The sequence below is a fragment of the Macrobrachium nipponense genome, chromosome 46 (genome assembly GCF_015104395.2).
Source record: "Macrobrachium nipponense isolate FS-2020 chromosome 46, ASM1510439v2, whole genome shotgun sequence".
Taxonomy (NCBI): Eukaryota; Metazoa; Arthropoda; class Malacostraca; order Decapoda; family Palaemonidae; genus Macrobrachium; species Macrobrachium nipponense.
The window spans coordinates 27944656-27966193 of NC_061106.1; the positions used below are offsets into that span (position 1 = coordinate 27944656).

At 37.9% G+C, this 21538-nt stretch overlaps 1 protein-coding gene across 1 annotated transcript in view; it reads right to left on the reverse strand.

The window, feature by feature from the left end:
- Positions 1 to 2806: 2806 nt before the first annotated feature.
- The window catches only part of LOC135214835 (uncharacterized), a 234841-nt gene continuing 216109 nt past the window's right edge, over positions 2807 to 21538 (reverse strand). Inside the window, exon 23 of the mRNA XM_064249233.1 lies at positions 2807 to 3365. Coding sequence (XP_064105303.1) covers positions 3102 to 3365 — 264 coding nt within the window. The 3' untranslated portion in view covers positions 2807 to 3101. The remainder of the gene's footprint in view (positions 3366 to 21538) is intronic.

Sequence of the window (21538 nt, forward strand, 5' to 3'; positions counted from 1 at the left end):
CCCCCAGCGAATAGTTAGAATCCGCGAATGTTTGGAACCCCTATAAAAATGCTAAAAACAGCCTATTTTGTTAGTTAAAACTTAAGAAAAACCACTACAAATTTTCATACTTGGTTTTTTTAATAGTTTTATCACAAAAAGTGCATTTTATGATGAAATTGATAACAAAAACCAGGAATTTGTGGATATTTCTCATAGAAAAATACCGCGAATGCGCGAATTTTCCGCGAATAATGCAGGAAAATGTTCCCGAGAGAAATCCGCGAATGTGTGAGTCCGCTGTATTGGGATATATGACCGCGAAAAAAAAAAAATTCATATAATTGTATACAAATCATGCTGTGAGCAAAACGGTTAAAGCTAATGAGTTAATTCTTTTTTCGTTGTATTCTACACTAAATTGCAATAATTTTGGTATATAACACACTGTAAAAAGATCAAGGCAACACAGAGAAAATATTATCACAAAATGATGCATGAATTTGTACGTGCGGGCATAACAAAAAATGTTTTCAAAAATTCACCATAAATCTAAATATTGTGCTAGAGACTTCCCGTTTGTTGCAAAAGGAAGGTAATTGATTGAATATTAGTAGACTGTAAGTGTTGCAGCTTACAATAGCAGTTTTCGACCATTTCGGTCGAGTTAAAGTTGACCGTAGGACGAATTTGTTCTATTTATCGTTATTTATATGAAAATATTTCAAAACTTATTAAAGCTACAACCATGGGTTGTTTTTGTTGTATTCTACATGAAATTGCACACATTTTCATATATAAAACTTTATGTAACGGCTAATTTAAAATGGTGCAAACATTACGACAGTCGGACAACAAAATTTCAGATTTTTTCGTTAGTTACAGCGCGGACGGAAGGAAATAGTTTATTTCATAAATTCACCATAAATCGAAATATTGTGTTAGAGACTTCCAATTTGTTGCAAAATAAAGGTAAATATTTGAATATTACTAGAATGTAATAGTTTTAGCTTACAATTCCGTTTTTTTACCATTTCGGTCGAGTCAAAGTTGACCGAAGGCTGCAATTTTGCCACTTATCATTATTTATATGAAAATATTTCAAAACTGATAAAAGCTACAACCATGGGTTGTTTATTTTTGTATTTTACATGAAACTGCACATATTTTCATATGTAAAACTTTATGTAACGGCTAATTTAAAATGGTGCAAACATTACGATAATCGGACGAAAAAACTTTGATATCGGAAGTTACTGTGTGGACGTAAGGAAAAATTTTTTTTTTTTCATAAATTCACCATAAATGGAAATATTGTGCTAGAGACTTCCAATTTGTTGCAAAAGAAAGGTAAATGATTGAATATTACTAGAATGTAAAGTAAATGATTGAATATTACTAGAATATAAGAGCTTTAGCTTACAATTGCGTTTTTCGACCATTTCGGTAGAGTCAAAGTTGACAGAAGGTTGAAATTTTGGCACTTATCATTTTTTATATAAAAATATTTCAAAACTGATAAAAGCTACAACCGTGAGTTGTTTTTAGTTGTATTCTACATGAAATTGTGCACATTTACATATATAATACTCCATGTAACGGCTAATATGAAATGGTGGAAAAATTATGTCAAAGTGACTAAATAATTTCTGAGATGTGTCGCTGATGCTTTTTAGTGTGAGGAGAAAGAAATTCACGCTTGTGCGCCTGGGTAACGATTGTAAACAAAACAACGCCTTCATCCGTGACCTCCCAGCATCCCCTAAGGCGCGTGATTCAAAAGTTTTCACCTAGTAGGCCTATAACTATTTTTCTGCAAATTTTTAAAAAAACTTTTTTATATTGACGTATATACGTCCAATCGGCACCCAACAGAATTTATATTGACGTTTAATACGTCCAATCGGCGTTAAAGGGTTAATTACTAGATGGCATTGCATGCCAAAAACCTATATAAATCAAATCAAATAAAAAAAATCAAGTTTTAGAATTCATTACTGAAGGATTATGATGATACAGTCCAACATCTTTAAACTGGCACACTTGGGACCAGACCACAGAAAATCCCAGAAGACATCACTCCTAAAAAACTGTCTATGAAAACAAAGGTTTGCAAGCTCATTCCACATGTGTTATCAAAAGTAGAACAAATCTTAATGATAATAATTTGTTAGGTTTAGTTCCATATGAAGTTTCTGGCCTGCTCCATAACCATCTCCCAAGAAATACATAAACTTTGCTACATAGGAGCTGAAACCACTTTATAATATTAAGCACGCTGTCAAATTCTGATCTGGTACCTTTCAATGTTTTCCAGCACTTCAATCTTTTCTGGCCTTTGTTTTCTGCGAAACCTAAAAATCTGCTGCCTTAGCCCCAGTTAGGTTATTACACCAACAGATATCCATTTGCAGAAGTCAAATATGTGATACAATTGCATTAAGAATAATGATATGTAATTCTAATAAAACAGTTTTACATGCTGCAGGCAATTATATTTCATGCATTACTGTCATATTATTATTTATGAACACAGTGATCAGGCACCATTTGGATTCTGGTAATGTTTACTTAATTAAAATTGTCAGTTGATTGTATCGTACCATCATTATAGCCATTAGTTGGCAAACAAAATGCATTTCAGAGATATGTTTTTTTTCGTAAATTATCAAAGCTGGGCTTAAAAATGCAAGTCAGAGGCAATACTATAAGACCCATTCCAGTGCCTTTCTCTTAACCTTAATGGACAGATACACTCATATGAGTAGCAATAACAGATTTGGTATAATTTCTCCTCTGTTATTTTCATGGGACCAGTAATCTAATATTCCTTTACAGTTTATTTATTGACTGTACAGTACAATATTTAAATTACATAAAAAATTACAACTTCTGAGCAATAAAATATATCTAAATGTTCTGAACTGCAAAGTAAGCTATTATGATGACATTATATCAGTGAAGTATTTGTAATTTTATGGGGAAAAAAATGAAAACTTACCTTACAAAGAAAGTGAATCAGTTTTACTGGGAATTTGGATCACTCTCTGCAAATAAAAATAGTTAGGGGGGCTTTTTACAACTTTTTATTACGAAAATAATTGAAAACAATCACTTGTGAATTATGATGCCTCCTCATCATAAATTTCTGTGTCAATTCCAAAAATGTTCTCTTCACACTCATATTTTTCCATGTTATTTTCATACTGTTCTTCCGTGAAGTCACGTTCTTCTTTGCCATAGTCATCAAATTCCTCCTCTAGAATTTCATTTTTCGGCTCTTCCACTTCTGAACTCTGCAAAGGCTGCTTTAGCATTTCAGACCTGATTGACTTACTTTCTAAAGGTCTTTCACTTTCTAAAGGTCTTTCCTCCTCTTGTTCAATCTGGAAAATAAGTTTAATTTGTAATTACAGAAACCACAACGTGAAAGGGAATTAGCTTCGGTTAATTTTTTAAGTATAGAGTAAAATACATTGCCTTTCAACAGTTTGGGAAGCATCTCTTCATTGCTTGACATGACTCACAAGCTACCCTAAAGGATTAACTCTTGAATGACAAGTGACAGAGGAGCAGGAAAAACTTATAATGCATACAGCAAAGGGAGATTATGCCAAGGAAGCAGGTGAAAAAAAAATCATATATAAAACAACGTCCAGTATAACCAACTGTTTACAGTACTGAAGATTCTATGTAAAACCATTTCAGTTCCCAGTGTCCGTTTTATTTTGTTTTCTTTTTATTTTTATTCATTTTCTCTCTTTACTACTGGTGTCCAAATACAACTTTTTCCTGTTCCAATTTTTTATCCTTAATAAAATTACCATACAAGTACACAAAATCTATGAAATTCAACTTGTACTGTTTCATTAAACTGCTTAACAACATCATTTTAATACCAGATTTTCCTTTAAAGGGGTTGTGCGAAAGTGGGTTTTCTACACTGCCTGAATACCCAATCAGGTCTGTCTCCACCTGTACCCTCATTCTAGGATTTTGTGGGCATTCCTACATGGCTCCACTCTAAGACACTACCCTACTTATGAACATCCTAGTTACGAACTTTCTAAGATACAAACAAACATTATTGTAAGTTAAAATTGTGTTCAGAGCACTTACCTCTGCCAAACATAAGTTATCACAATTTATTTAGGTCTTTTTATCATTCGTATTGATAAAGTATTGTATTCTACAAAATACAGCACTGTACTGACTTTATACCATACTGTACTTAAGACATGAAAACCAGCTAATAAACATTTCAAGATATAACAGCCATTCAGAATGTAACTCGTTCATATGTAGATAGTGTCTGTTATTTCTAGTGTATGTAAGTGATATGATTGTTGGCTGGAAAACAAGATTATTCAGTATGCCGATAATGCAACACTTGTGGGTGTCGTGAAATCTCCACTTATGAGAAATGAAACTTTCCTTCGTCTCAGAAATCAGACACCCCTGAATTGCAATTTTGGGGAACCCAGAAGGAACCCAGGGCTATGATTGGCCTGCCATGGTCTACACTTGGACCTGGTAAATTTTATTTTCTGGGCAAGACAATTCTTTGGTAAGAAAATTCCTCCTCCTCTGGGTTGCCAGGGAAAATATTACGTAAAATTAGAGCCCATTGCTGACAAAATGGGTTGACCCAGACAGTATACATCTATGTCCTGGGCTGTCAATGGACCATATCCATGCAGAGGGAGTCTCTCTCTCGCAGTTGGAGGCAGCATCACTGGAATCGACTAGAATGGAAGCATTCCAGACAGTCTTGTGGTTAGATCTTTGGTCTCTTACAGTAGCCAGGATTTTGAAAAGACCGATTCTTTCTGGGATAGGAGTATCATCTACCTTGCCACCAGACAGCCGACCTGTACGCAAATCTAGTTCTGAAGAGGCGAGATACAGTTCTGTCTCAACTCTTTAAGGTTTGTTAGCCAGGATTGGGCTCTGATTCTAGGGATTGGATCAGTACTGGTATCCTTCTCTCTCTTTGCTAAGTGAGATGGAGGCCGTGGTGGAGAGGCTTTGCATGAAAAATAATGACAAGCTTGTCCACCTGGAAGTGTCCAAGACTTCTTGGTCTTCAAGTGGCACTGAAGCCCAACCCTTAGGTCAGGGTGGCCCTTCTCATTGGGTCAGAGAAAGTCCCAGACTTGCTCTGCCCTTTATAGAGAAATCCAGTCTTCTTTTGCCCTGGTAGTAAAGGTACACAGTCACATCCCTTCTTCAGGGGTTTGGGGAGGCTTTTGAGGGTCCTTTATCCATTTGATGAACATAGTGATAGGCAGGTGCTGTCGCTGCTGCTTCATGGTGGCGAGGGCTTGATTATAGGGCCCCAATGCCACATCAAGGGCATTTGAAAACTTTTAGGAGTGTTCCATATAAGGATTCCATGGTGAAGCCACAACCTGCAACTCCTAAATTATCCTCTTAAGTTGGTTCATCTGTCAGAACTTCAGATGGCCTGAATAAATCTAGTAACTAGAAAACTATTTTGACTGTCCATAGTAGGACTTCTCTCGCTGATGGTGGAGAGAAAAAGAGAAAGTATCCTTGCCAATGTAATAACATTAGGGCTGTGGTCTTTGTCTAAATGGATACCACAGTCTAGGAGAGAGACAGAGAGAGTTGAGAAGCACTGAAGCCCTAATCAAATCCCTTTCAGCTCTGACCTAGACGTGGAGGCTCCATTTCTCCAGGGACACGTTCCTGAAACTTCTCGATTCTTTGAGTAGGCTCCCCAACCTAGATCAAGGAGTTAAGTGTCCAGCTGTGTTTCCCTGTCCCAGTTGGACTCAGTGTTCAAAACCTTCGAGCATTCCTTTAAAGGGAAACCAAGAGATGTTTACGGACAGAAAATGAAGACAAATGTAAGAGAAGTGAGGACTTGAGAAGACTTAAGCTGTAGAGGTCGAAGCCTTGATCCCCGAACTAGAAGATCCTGTCTCGTAAGACAGACCTGGGATACTCTCCTGAGTCTGGACAGGACATGGCAGAGTGTCCTACATATCTATGTTCTCCATCCAATTGCTCTGGAGAATAGACGGCAAATCAGCGAGCAAACTCACAGACAACTAAGTAGACTAGTTGCTGACACCTGCTGATTTTTGACAGCAAGTACTAACATATCCTTGTAGGATCAGCTTCTGAATTGGACTCAATAGTACTTGCGTGGACTCTAATACACCTCGTACAGACCGAAAACATGAGGAGCTGTATGTGGTGAAAAATACTATCGGGCACGCTTATTAAAGCTAGAAAAGTTCACAAAAGACACAAAAGCCTGGACACAGGATGACAGTGGCTTTGCCCAAAAGAGTAGTGACAAATTCCCTCTGCAGTTAAACAATTTTCTAAACAGAAAAATAGTCCACAAGCAGGAGGTACACGTTCAGAGGTGGGAGTCTGTTACTGTGTAGATAGTGCTGAGAACTCTGGAAGATGTCAAGTGTTCGGGAATCAGCGCCAGGAACCAAGAAAGGGTGCCACTAGTAAGCATTGGATCAAGAGATGTGTGGTGCTTACTCTTCCGCTTGGAGGTCAAGTAAGGTCTTTCAACAAGGGAATGTTCAAGAGAAAAGATATGGTCATTCCAAAGGAAGATGAAACACGGACGAGACAGATGGAAGCACAGCAACTTGCAGGAAAGCGTGAGACGAGGCTAACCTCTTAAGCACTTAAAAAATTTACATTGTATACTGGCTGCGTTGGAAACTTTGGAACTGGATGAAACAAGAGGAAGAATTGCAAAACTATCAGAAGTCTGTATAACTGACTAACATCTTGGAGGACAACAGAGCCCCTAATGTTCTAAGTAGTAATTAGCTGACGGTCTGAAAGCAGTTGAAATCATTCTGGCAGTTGGTTGTCTCACAGTAGAAATGAGCACAAGAGCTGTTCTTCTTTGGAATCCAAAGAAAAGTGGAAATCACTTAAGATACATCTCAACTGTCCTTGACCGCACAAGACAGGATGAAAGGTTAAACAAGGTAATGTCTCCCGGTAAACACTTGGGAGTCTTTTATCTTTAAGTCCTTGCTCCTACTGCCCATCAAGACAAACCTTTATTTTAAAAAATCTCTACTAGATCATCATCAAGGAGTCTAGTTCTATCAAAGTACCAGGAGAAGACAACAGATACTTGTTTAGCTCCCTATCAATGAAAATCCTACACCCAACTCTTTAGGAGACTTTAGGGGGAAGATGAAAATGCTAGAGGTGGGAGCTTTCTTCAATAAGCTAAAAAAATTAACACAGTCCCTGTCTGCATAGGACAGGACTCCAAGACACTTTAGTTGTTAAACGGAAAGCAACGTCAGCTTGCCTTAAACTAAAAATGAAGTTGGAACAGACTGAAGAGAGAGAAAATGCTGACTGGTCTGATACTGGAGAGTTGTGTCCAGTGATCGGGGACAGTCACCGGCCACATGAAAGTCACGGTTGTCTTGATCCCTGTTCAATTAGAACTGGTGCTCGAGAAAGAACAACAGTACGTTCTTCAAAGGAACTGGTCCTGAGCCAACGAGGAACTGGCACTAGTCACTAATAGGCTGGTGCCAGCTACCTGACAGCTGGTGCCAAATGGACAGGAGATGGTGCTCAGACAATGCTGGGCACTTGGTCGAAGTTGTATGCTTTGAAAAAGACTAGATAATATAAAGTTCCTCTTCAACAGCCAATGTTCATTGGAAAACACACCATCGGCGCTTCTATTCCACGCTGGAGTTCATATAACTAGATGACAATGAAAGCACATCCTTCAGGAAAACTTTCCAATGGCAGTCCGTCTATGCCTGTGGACAACAGGCTTGACCGAGGGGCAGCTATCCAGAGGCAAACCCTTACAGACTCCCATGGACTTCAGCATGCCTCCTTTCTGGTGGCTGGAGAATCTGACGGACCTTTGTCTAGGAGCACTGAGGGATGAATAACCAATGCACACCCCTTCACTATTACAGGGTTAACCTGTTAATCCAGACACAAGACTGGCAATGGCATAGAAAGTAAATGAGGAAGCCAGGCGGGAAAGGAGGTGGATAAAAAATAAGAGGACTAGTAGCAGGAGAGAAAAATTGGATGCAGAGAGAGCTGGCACCAGACAATCGGGAGCCGGGTGCTCCCAGGATGTAGTTGGAGCCAGGCTAGCTGGGCGCCAAGCAAAGTAGTAGCTCATGAGCTAAGAACTCGGGAGCTGGAAAGCATTCCTGGGCGCTTGGAACTGATTCTCAGCTGTCATGAAATTCAACTCTTCCAAAGGCCCAGCTCAACCAAAACATGGTACAATTTCTCTCCTTACTACGTTCTGTCGTTACACTTTTTCAATTCTCTGCAGAGAAAGTGTAATATGTTTAATCAATTCTTTACCAATAAATGTTTGAAGTACACAGAGTACCATCATACTGACATATCTCAACTCATAACAAACATTGAGAAGACAGATGTGCATTTTATTACTGAATTTATTGGTTCGGTAGTGAATGCAGTTTGTTTTATCAGTTGATTGCAAATTCAATACTGTAGTGAAATATAAAATTGAATTGGATCTTATTGAAGGCTACGTGAAGTCAGTGATATACTTCACCAAAATCTGGTTAGGTAACCCACAAATAATGAAAAAAAGCTGCTGCAAAGATCTGTTTTCTGGGCTCAGCCGTGTCGCTCCGTGAAATGTGTCCTCTTTAGCACTATTTCTAGTAAAATATTGCTATAATACCAGAGAACTGCTAAATTGGACATGTCAGAAGTCTCTGACTCGCTCACCTAAATAAAAGGTGTCGGTATAAAACTGGGGCGAGTGTTAAACACTACCACAGCAACCCCTCCAATTAGCCTTTTCCTCATCAAAAGACCCTAAATACGGGGAGCCGACCCATAGGTCACACCTAGCTACCCTGTTGAAGGAGTCTGTGACGTCATTCTTATCGATAGCCTCCCAGCGTTTGAACGCTCGTATAAAGCTATCTGTTCCTTTTCATTGGTTTCTTTATTATTTATCATTATGGATCGTCAATCTGCCTCTTCACCCAAGTTAAGTACTAGTTCGCGTTTTTTCAATATTTAGGGAGTGATTTTGCCTTTATTTAGGGTTTTGTTAGGCGTCTCTTTTCCGTAGCGGGCGGCGGCGAGTCGCCATTACGCCGTTCTCTTGTATTGTACCAGTTTCGAGTGGGCTTCCTTCCTACTCGTAACTTGTGATATTTCAGTACTATATATTATATATATATATATATATATATATATAATATATAGATATATATATATATATATATATATATATATATATATATATATATATCTATATATATATAGATATATATATATATATTATATATATCTATATACTCGTAACTTGTGATATTTCAGATATATTTTATTTATGTCTTGGGTGGCAGTTGTTTTGTCGATCTTGTTTTCATTTATGTTTTGTTATTTTCATTATTTCCATGTTTTTCACGGGGTCTGCGTTCGAGCATGTTTCTTTGTTACATGCTTCGCTGTCTATCCACCGCCCCCCCCACCCCCCCCTTTTTATTTTAAGTTTGGTATATTTCATTCAGAGAATTTTCCCTTTTTTCTTTTCGTCAGCTTGCCGTTTCTTATCGTTTTGTCAGTAGGTAAGTAGTTTTTTCCCTTTTGCACCCACCGTTATCGAGTGGCCTTCATTGCGTTTTATATTTTACGACATTTTATTTTAATTTCCCCCCCCCCCGTGTTAAAGCATGATTTTCTTTTAGCTTTAAGTAATTGATTTTATTTTGTCAATGTATATGTTGGATGTTCGGTCGGCTAGCCTACATAGGCTATGCCTGCGTTTTCCTCGTGATCCTTTATTCACGAGGATACGTTGGTCACGTGATCGTCACCCCATCAGCCCTCCTTCCCTCCCCCTCACGTGGGGCCCCCAGTAGTTGGGTGCTCCTCTCGCCCTGGTTGTCGCTGATGGCCGTTCCCATCAGCAGAAGGGGGGGGTTTAGATGGTCCTCCAGGACCTTAGGTTGGTGGGTGTCGCTTCTTAGCCGTCCGCCTCCGGAGTTGATGGTTGCTCTGCGTATTCAGCCTCAGCTTCCGGGGATTTGTTGGGCTCTGCTTCTTTCAGCTCCCGGAGCTTGCATCCATCCGCCTAAAACATTCCCTCTCCGCATAAGGCGGGTTTAGATTCCGGCTTCTCCGGTAGTCGTTGAGGGCTATGTTTACGGGAGTTTCTCTTCCGTAGGCGGAGATATTACCGTATATACTCGAGTAACATGCGATCTCGCATATCATGTGACCCCCAAATTTTCACCAATAAACAGTGGTTTTGTCATGTATCTCATGTATCATGCGAGTTCCTTTTCCGAGAGCGTCAGTTCATAAGGTTGGTGGTTTGCATGCTAATGGCCGAGTCATTCAGATGTGTGCTGCTGCTAGTCAAGTTACGGTAATTTTCTTACTAATCTCGAGAATTTAATAGAAAATCTCAAGATTAAAAAAGAATCCCAAGATAATAAAATAATTGTAAAAATAACACGCCTTTGAGTCATAAATCCATTCTCTCTCCCTCTCTCTCTCTCGTCTCTCTCGTCTCTCCTCTCTCTCCCTCTCTCTCTCTCTCTCTCAGGAATAAATACTGTAATTTGAGTCTTTCACCAACGGGTATCAGTAAATGTGTAGACATTGTGTGCGTGTTTAAAAAAATGTGCAGTACACACATTCCGATGTTTCGGTTTTTGGAATTTTTCAGATTTCGGAAATGTGAGGTCAGATGCATAATCAAACAAACATCACTCCTGCAGCAAAAACATTTTTTTGCCTTTATGTTTTTCATTATTGTTATTTATTAATTACAGTTTATTCAAATAAATATTAATATAATACTGTTAAATGAATGTGAGATAACTAAGATCACCTTTAACAAAATAGTGGGACGATTAATATCATATGTTCACTAATAGATATTATTTTCAAAAACAACATTCCGATAAAACGCAAAAAATATATGTACATGAACAATCAAAATATAATAATGTTTTTGCAGTTCAACTTGTGATTTTAACAATAAGTATGACTATATAATATATTTCACCATATCGATCTTGAAGTTGAAGAGTCGTAAAATTTTGAGGATGGTCCGGGAAAAGGATTTGTACTTCGTGATTACGTATCGCTACAACACCATGTGGTATTTTCATACCACTATATTGATGACGCATCGCTATGACACACTGGTATTTTTCATACCACTATACATTAAAGTTAAAATGATCATATTTTATTAGTTTTCACGAAGAAATAATTATATAAAGAAAATTATTGAGTAATTTTTGCCGTCAGCAGTCAGAAAATCACGAACATGGTAACGTTCAAAACTAGTGCCATCCACGGCATATGTCTATAAATAGAACAGAAGCAGAGGGCATTCATTGGATAACAGATCTCCATGGCTACCAACCAACCAACCAATCAGTTGTTAGTTATACTACTCTGTGAATTTCTTAGAATGAACGTTTACACACGCAAAGCTAACGATGATGTGTGTGTTTTGCATACAATACGTAGTTTTAGTTTTTATTAGTGTAAGTATTTTACTGATTACATGAAGAATAGAATGATTCCTTCTCATTACTTTGAATGCAAAATGGTTTGAAGATTCTTCCGCAAAAAGAAAAGAAAAACAATTTCTTTAGAAGATGATACCTATTTACTAACGCGGTTGACATAGCTTCAAAACAAAATTCAGCTCTTTAATCTCTGGAAAAATGTTAATCTTTCTGTCTGCTGGTCACAACCTTTATATCCCCGGCAACTAACAACAACTGTTTTGGTCCTCCCACGTGTTTGATCGCATATCTGCCAAATTTATAACAACAACAGAGATAAAACCATTTCTCCCATTACAGATATAAAATATTATCTTTTCCGTTACGCAGAATTCTAGATAAATTATGTAAGTTCACAATTGATAAAGTTTTTTTATGTAATAACAAGAAACGGAGTCAGATTTTCTATACCATGGCATCTCATTTTGGTGCTGTTGCGAATATTTCAACCAGTTCCACGTGCCTTTAAATCCATACTGACTGTACAGTCTGGAGGCAGTTCTCCCTTCTACACATATCTTGATTTCTTAATATCGTAGGTATAGAATAAATTGGTGAGCAAGGAAATATGAAATAAAGCATAACAGAGTAAGTTTGACGAGTGAGAAAATAAACAATCGTATACAAATAGATTATCTCTCTCTCTCTCTCTCTCAGGAATAAATACTGTAATTTGAGTCTTTCACCAACGGGTATCAGTAAATGTGTAGACATTGTGTGCGTGTTTAAAAAAATGTGCAGTACACACATTCCGATGTTTCGGTTTTTGGAATTTTTCAGATTTCGGAAATGTGAGGTCAGATGCATAATCAAACAAACATCACTCCTGCAGCAAAAACATTTTTTTGCCTTTATGTTTTTCATTATTGTTATTTATTAATTACAGTTTATTTAAATAAATATTAATATAATACTGTTAAATGAATGTGAGATAACTAAGATCACCTATAACAAAATAGTGGGACGATTAATATCATATGTTCACTAATAGCTATTATTTTCAAAACAAACATTCCGTAAAACGCAAAAAATATATGTACATGACAATCAAAATATAATAATGTTTTGCAGTTCAACTTGTGAATTTTAACAATAAGTATGACTATATAATATATTTCACCATATCGATCTTGAAGTTGAAGAGTCGTAAAATTTTGAGGATGGTCCGGGAAAAGGATTTGTACTTCGTGATTACGTATCGCTACAACACCATGTGGTATTTTCATACCACTATATTGATGACGCATCGCTACGACACACTGGTATTTTTCATACCACTATACATTAAAGTTAAAATGATCATATTTTATTAGTTTTCACGAAGAAATAATTATATAAAGAAAATTATTGAGTAATTTTTGCCGTCAGCAGTCAGAAAATCACGAACATGGTAACATTCAAAACTAGTGCCATCCACGGCAATATGTCTATAAAATAGAACAGAAGCAGAGGGCATTCATTGGATAACAGATCTCCATGGCTACCAACCAACCAACCAATCAGTTGTTAGTTATACTACTCTGTGAATTTCTTAGAATGAACGTTTACACACGCAAAGCTAATGATGATGTGTGTGTTTTGCATACAATACGTAGTTTTAGTTTTTATTAGTGTAAGTATTTTACTGATTACATGAAGAATAGAATGATTCCTTCTCATTACTTTGAATGCAAATGGTTTTGAAGATTCTTCCGCAAAAAGAAAAGAAAAAACAATTTCTTTAGAAGATGATACCTATTTACTAACGCGGTTGACATAGCTTCAAAACAAAATTCAGCTCTTTAATCTCTGGAAATATGTTAATCTTTCTGTCTGCTGTCACAACCTTTATATCCCCGGCAACTAACAACAACTGTTTTGGTCCTCCCACGTGTTTGATCGCATATCTGCCAAATTTATAACAACAACAGAGATAAAACCATTTCTCCCATTACAGATATAAAATATTATCTTTTCCGTTACGCAGAATTCTAGATAAATTATATAAGTTCACAATTGATAAAGTTTTTTTATGTAATAACAAGAAACGGAGTCAGATTTTCTATACCATGGCATCTCATTTTGGTGCTGTTGACGAATATTTCAACCAGTTCCACGTGCCTTTAAATCCATACTTGACTGTACAGTCTGGAGGCAGTTCTCCCTTCTACACATATCTTGATTTCTTAATATCGTAGGTATAGAATAAATTGGTGAGCAAGGAAATATGAAATAAAGCATAACAGAGTAAGTTTGACGAGTGAGAAAATAAACAATCGTATACAAATAGATTATCTCTCTCTCTCTCTCTCTCAGGAATAAATACTGTAATTTGAGTCTTTCACCAACGGGTATCAGTAAATGTGTAGACATTGTGTGCGTGTTTAAAAAAATGTGCAGTACACACATTCCGATGTTTCGGTTTTTGGAATTTTTCAGATTTCGGAAATGTGAGGTCAGATGCATAATCAAACAAACATCACTACTGCAGCAAAAACATTTTTTTGCCTTTATGTTTTTCATTATTGTTATTTATTAATTACAGTTTATTTAAATAAATTACAATATAATACTGTTAAATGAATGTGAGATAACTAAGATCACCTATAACAAAATAGTGGGACGATTAATATCATATGTTCACTAATAGCTATTTATTTTCAAAACAAACATTCCGTAAAACGCAAAAAATATATGTACATGACAATCAAAATATAATAATGTTTTGCAGTTCAACTTGTGAATTTTAACAATAAGTATGACTATATAATATATTTCACCATATCGATCTTGAAGTTGAAGAGTCGTAAAATTTTGAGGATGGTCCGGGAAAAGGATTTGTACTTCGTGATTACGTATCGCTACAACACCATGTGGTATTTTCATACCACTATATTGATGACGCATCGCTACGACACACTGGTATTTTTCATACCACTATACATTAAAGTTAAATGATCATATTTTTATTAGTTTTCACGAAGAAATAATTATATAAAGAAAATTATTGAGTAATTTTTGTTCCGTCAGTCAGTCAGAAAATCACGAACATGGTAACATTCAAAACTAGTGCCATCCACGGCATATGTCTATAAATAGAACAGAAGCAGAGGGCATTCATTGGATAACAGATCTCCATGGCTACCAACCAACCAACCAATCAGTTGTTAGTTATACTACTCTGTGAATTTCTTAGAATGAACGTTTACACACGCAAAGCTAATGATGATGTGTGTGTTTTGCATACAATACGTAGTTTTAGTTTTATTAGTGTAAGATATTTTACTGATTACATGAAGGAATAGAATGATTCCTCATTACTTTGAATGCAAAATGGTTTGAAGATTCTTCCGCAAAAAGAAAAGAAAAACAATTTCTTTAGAAGATGATACCTATTTACTAACGCGGTTGACATAGCTTCAAAACAAAATTCAGCTCTTTAATCTCTGGAAATATGTTAATCTTTCTGTCTGCTGGTCACAACCTTTATATCCCCGGCAACTAACAACAACTGTTTTGGTCCTCCCACGTGTTTGATCGCATATCTGCCAAATTTATAACAACAACAGAGATAAAACCATTTCTCCCATTACAGATATAAAATATTATCTTTTCCGTTACGCAGAATTCTAGATAAATTATATAAGTTCACAATTGATAAAGTTTTTTTATGTAATAACAAGAAACGGAGTCAGATTTTCTATACCATGGCATCTCATTTTGGTGCTGTTGCGAATATTTCAACCAGTTCCACGTGCCTTTAAATCCATACTGACTGTACAGTCTGGAGGCAGTTCTCCCTTCTACACATATCTTGATTTCTTAATATCGTAGGTATAGAATAAATTGGTGAGCAAGGAAATATGAAATAAAGCATAACAGAGTAAGTTTGACGAGTGAGAAAATAAACAATCGTATACAAATAGATTATCTCTCTCTCTCTCTCTCTCTCTCTCTCTCTCAGGAATAAATACTGTAATTTGAGTCTTTCACCAACGGGTATCAGTAAATGTGTAGACATTGTGTGCGTGTTTAAAAAAATGTGCAGTACACACATTCCGATGTTTCGGTTTTTGGAATTTTTCAGATTTCGGAAATGTGAGGTCAGATGCATAATCAAACAAACATCACTACTGCAGCAAAAACATTTTTTTGCCTTTATGTTTTTCATTATTGTTATTTATTAATTACAGTTTATTTAAATAAATATTAATATAATACTGTTAAATGAATGTGAGATAACTAAGATCACCTATAACAAAATAGTGGGACGATTAATATCATATGTTCACTAATAGCTATTATTTTCAAAACAAACATTCCGTAAAAACGCAACAAAAAAAATATATGTACATGACAATCAAAAATATAATAATGTTTTGCAGTTTCAACTTGTGAATTTTAACAATAAGTATGACTATATAATATATTTCACCATATCGATCTTGAAGTTGAAGAGTCGTTAAAATTTTGAGGATGGTGGTCCGGGAAAAGGATTGTACTTCGTGATTACGTATCGCTACAACACCATGTGGTATTTTCATACCACTATATGATGACGCATCGCTACGACACACTGGTATTTTTCATACCACTATACATTAAAGTTAAAATGAATCATATTTATTAGTTTTCACGAAGAAATAATTATATAAAGAAAATTATTGAGTAATTTTTGCCGTCAGCAGTCAGAAAATCACGAACATGGTAACGTTCAAAAACTAGTGCCATCCACGGCATATGTCTATAAACTAGAAACAGAAGCAGTAGGGCATTCATTGGATAACAGATCTCCATGGCTACCAACCAACCAACCAATCAGTTGTTAGTTATACTACTCTGTGAATTTCTTAGAATGAACGTTTACACACGCAAAGCTAACGATGATGTGTGTGTTTTGCATACAATACGTAGTTTTAGTTTTTATTAGTGTAAGTATTTTACTGATTACATGAAGAATAGAATGATTCCTTCTCATTACTTTGAAATGCAAAATGGTTTGAAGATTCTTCCGCAAAAAGAAAAGAAAAACAATTTCTTTAGAAGATGATACCTATTTACTAACGCGGTTGACATAGCTTCAAAACAAAATTCAGCTCTTTAATCTCTGGAAAAATGTAATCTTTCTGTCTGCTGGTCACAACCTTTATATCCCCGGCAACTAACAACAACTGTTTTGGTCCTCCCACGGTGTTTTTGATCGCATATCTGCCAAATTTATAACAACAGAGATAAAACCATTTCTCCCATTACAGATATAAAATATTATCTTTTTTTCCGTTACGCAGAATTCTAGATAAATTATGTAAGTTCACAATTGATAAAGTTTTTTTATGTAATAACAAGAAACGGAGTCAGATTTTCTATACCATGGCATCTCATTTTGGTGCTGTTGCGAATATTTCAACCAGTTCCACGTGCCTTTAAATCCATAACTGACTGTTACAGTCTGGAGGCAGTTCTCCCTTCTACCACATTATCTTGATTTCTTAATAGTGAGGTATAGAATAAAGTTGGTGAGCAAGGAAATATGAAATAAAGCATAACAGAGTAAGTTTGACGAGTGAGAAAATAAACAATCGTATACAAATAGATTATCTCTCTCTCTCTCTCTCTCTCTCTCTCTCTCTCTCTCTGACAAATAATAGATAAGAAACAAAGACTGAATATTGCTTGAATGCGATATGGCAAAGTTTTGGCCCTGGCCTGTCCTGAAGTGTGGAGTGACTTTGACACCGACTACAAGTTATTCCTGGTCATCTCACAGCCATGGATAGACATCAACTTCACAGCCGAGAAAGGGCAATCGTATACAAAATAATTAGGTATGGAAAATGCAAATGCGGGCCTATGTTGTCCCATAAAAAGCCTCTCGCTTGGACAGCTGAGATTTAGAGATTAGAGAGATAGAGAGAGAAGGAGAGAGAGAGAGAGAGAGGAGAGAGGAGAGGAGTGAGGGAGAGAGGAGAGATAGAGACGAGCAGGGCCGAATAGGAAGGAGATTAAAGTACCTGGAATGAAACCCCTTATAATCTTATAATTATAGCCTCGGGTTTGTCTCAAGGACATTCAAAGGTCTGTCAAACACGGGCAGTTGTTTTTATTGTAAAATTAGCATAAGGGCAGATCTTTAAAAGCCACGCCAGAGAGCTCGCCACGGTGGCAAGACTATACCTTCCATATGAAGATGAAAATGATCAAAGATCTGGAAGATGACGAATATGACTGCCTTGATGGCGAAGAATTCAGAGCAGGATTTGAATGATACGGACACGGAGAGCGACTTGGAGGATTTTAGTTTATTAATTTTATGCATTTTTTTTACTTTAATAAATTTTCACTTGACTGCGTATCCTAAAATAAAAATATAGTTCAAGTAACAAATGTTTCTTTTACCGAGTAAAACAAAAAGTAAAAATTCCTTCGATATTGTGCCTTAATCAACTGATTTGGAATTATAGATGGTTAGACTAGAATAGCTAAACCATGCTGTATAAACCAAAATAATGCAAATGGCGCACGATCGCTCTTTTGTAATTTTTAAAAATACAATAGTCAAATATGAGAATGCATACAATATCACTGGATATAGTGAAGTACAAGTAAAGCATGACTACTGTTTTCCTCCGGTAGTAACTATCGCATTCTGCCGATTTGGGAAAGCATAGAAGGTACGCTAATTTTATACCGCGTGTATGATGCGACCCCTTTAAAATTAGCTTCAAAATTAGGTTTCAAAAGTTGCATGATATGCGAGTATATACGGTATATTTGTTATTTTAGTTTTCATTATTTTTATTTTTATTTTGCCACGGAACTTGCGAGTTCATGTGGCCGTCCCGGGTTACTTCGTGTACCCCCCACCCCGGGTCATACAGCTCCGGGTTGTTTATTTTCTTACATTCCCGGACGTAAATATAGGAATATATATATATTTTTTATAGTATATGTTTCAGTCCGGAATGCTCCGGCATATAATATTTTTATCATAATTATCCTAATAAGTTTGTACAATTGTTCTTATATATTATTGCACTTACAGGCCACTCAGTGTCTGGTTGCCGGCTGTAGTGCTGCACTGCAAGATCCGTGCGGCCATGACGTTTGCCGGAGCCACGCCCCGTGCGCAGTGTTGCTTACTGATTCCGTGGTCTGGCATCACGAAAACTGCTTTGCCTGCTACGACTTGGTACAACAGGCTACCTCTTCGGTAAGTTACCGCACTGCTTGTTCTATGTATATTGTGATGAAATTATATTACACTACTTGTTATTTAAAAAAAAAACAAAAAAAAAAAAAAAAAAAAAAAAAAAAATTAAATAAAATAAAAGAATGCAAATCAAATAAATGAACAATAAAAACTCCTTTAAATTAAATTACATTGATTATTCAACATTTATAAGCATAATGTTCAAGGAATTTACTCGGTATTGACACATTCCTTGCATTACAGGCTGAGCAGTCTGTTAAGGATGCTGCACTCTCCACCCTCAAGATCTGGGTTGGAGGGTTTGGACGGAACGTAGGGAAGGCTAAGCCGTATATTTTGTCTCAAGATATGGCGACTTTGATCTTCCCAGCCGGGAAATCTGCCGGATACGTTGACCCAAAAGTAGCAGCACCAATTATCAAATCAATCCAAGACTCAGTTATAAAACAGCAAGAGGCAGAATTGCCGGACCTTGGCTTGGAAGGAGTCTCACTTGAAGTGGTTGAGGATTTGCCCGTTACACTAGATATGGGTACAGGTAACAGTGTTAATGAGGCTAGCTTAGTTGGTCACCGGGGTCTTTCCTCGAGTGACTCTGATTCTTCCTCTCCCTCTACTTCCAATTCCTTCATGGGTTTCACAGGAGGATTGCCCCCTTCCAGGTCGCATTCCTTCTCTGTGATTCCTAAATTAAAGAAAAAACCTTCAGGTAAAACCTTGCTTAAAGGCAGATCAGAGACAAAGCCAAGGCCTGGGCAGGCGCCAGGGGTTCATACACATATTAGACCTAAGATAAAGTCTCTTTCTTAGTCTTCAAATCCAAGGTCTCAGGGAGGGAATTCTTCCTATTGCCCCACAAGTTCCATCAACGTCTAGGGATCGGATAACCTCATAAGGTACCGCAGGGGGGGGGGCAGGAGGATTCTCCTTTCGTGACCAAGACCAGTTCAACACGAATATTTTAAATCATGTCAGTAGCCTTGGTAGCTTAGTCAGCTCAGTTGCAGCAAGGTTTGAAGAAGTGTTTAAAAGGTTAGGTGCACAGGACTCCTTGATTGCAGGTCTCAGACAGGAGTCGGCAGTTCCGGCACCTTCTAGTAGCTTGGTGCAAGCTCAGAGCATGCCTGACGGGTCCACGCTCCCTCCGTTCCACCCTGGTAATCCTTGGAGGGTGGCGAACTTCGCTCCGTTTGTCAACGGGATGTTGACTATAGAAGGTTGTGGCACACGTAGACTTGAGGATTTAGAGTTCTTCCCTGAAGGGTTACAGCCACCATTTATAGGTTATGTTAGGCTTACGGAGGCAGCTCTGGTTAGAGAGGATAAGGTCCCCAAGGAGACTGTTATCCTTTCCAGAGATCAGGCTCAGCAAACATGGATACGGAGCCTAGAAGAGTGGAACTGCTCAAATACTAGAGTAACAGCATTTAAAAGCCCTTTCACAATGTTTACAACTGATGACGGGAACCCTTTACCTTTTACATCAAAGGTAGCAGAACTTAAAAAAACCCGCCCCCAGGAGGCACAGTGACTCGGGTACAAGCCATGCCCCCAGCTTATTGGAGGGGACAGATCCCACATCATTGCTACTCCCAGGTAGGGAGGATTTGTGGGAGGATTTGCCAGCTACATTCTCGGTAGGCAAGCTGAAGCCTGACTGTGCAATCACTTTGTTTAGTGAGCGCCTTCCTAGGCTGTCAGACGCACTGATCCAAGCCGAATTTGATGCTAAGACACGTCTCGCAAGGTCTCTTAACTCCCTAGTGATGACAGAGACGGCGGCTTGGGAGTGTGCTCAGGAGCCACTGCTTAAGGTCATTGCAAAGTCGTTACTTTTGGGCATGCAATGTGACTTGTACGACTTTGCGGTTGCTAGGAAATTGCAGGAAGCAGTTCTATCTGAGGCTACGATCAGGCACGAACCCAACAAGCTTCTGGCTTCCTCAATCTGGGGTGCAGATTTCTTCCAGCTTCGGCAGTAACGAGGTTCAGAGCGAGGCATTCACCACGGTCTTAACCAAAGCATCAGGTTGGGGAATTCCTTTCAAAGGAATCAGATTCTTCTCCCTCCAGTTTTAGGGCTAGAAAGAGGCAAAGGAAGTTCCAACCTTTCCAGTTCCACACAGCATCCTGTGCTACAAGCTGTTCCAATTCAGCAAGTATCCCAGCCTTCGACTTCTAAGGCTCAGCCTCAAGCACAGCATCAATTTGTCTTCCTCCTTTTGCCGTCGACTAACCAACAGGTTTCCCCACAGTATTCAGTGTCGCCTGCTTTTAACCCAGTCTATGAGAGTCGGACATTTCACCCCTTTACCAGGGTTGCTAGGGGTGGCAGGGCTAGAGGATCCTTTCGTCAGCGCGGAGGAGCCAGAGCCCAAGGGCGAGCTAGAGGTGCGAGGTCAGGAAGAGGATCCCGGCCCTCATCATCTCAATGAAGTTTCTCAGGTAGGAGGCAGGCTGTACCTCTTTCGTCATCGTTGGGGGTTCAGCAGTTGGGCGAAAAGCATAGTATCCAGAGGCCTAGGCTGGAGTTGGATCAAAAGTCCTCCTCCACCCATCTAGTTCTATCAGGAACCAACGCAAGAGTTGAGGGATTACTCCAGGGACCTTCTCCAGAAGGGAGCAGTCTCCAGGACAAAGAACTTGAAATTTCAGGGTCGTCTATTCAGCGTCCCAAAGAAAGGGACCGACAAAAGAAGGGTGATCTTAGACTTGTCCCGTTTAAACTTGTACATTCGTTGCGACAAGTTCAAAATGCTGACTATCTCTCAGGTGCGGACCTTACTTCCCC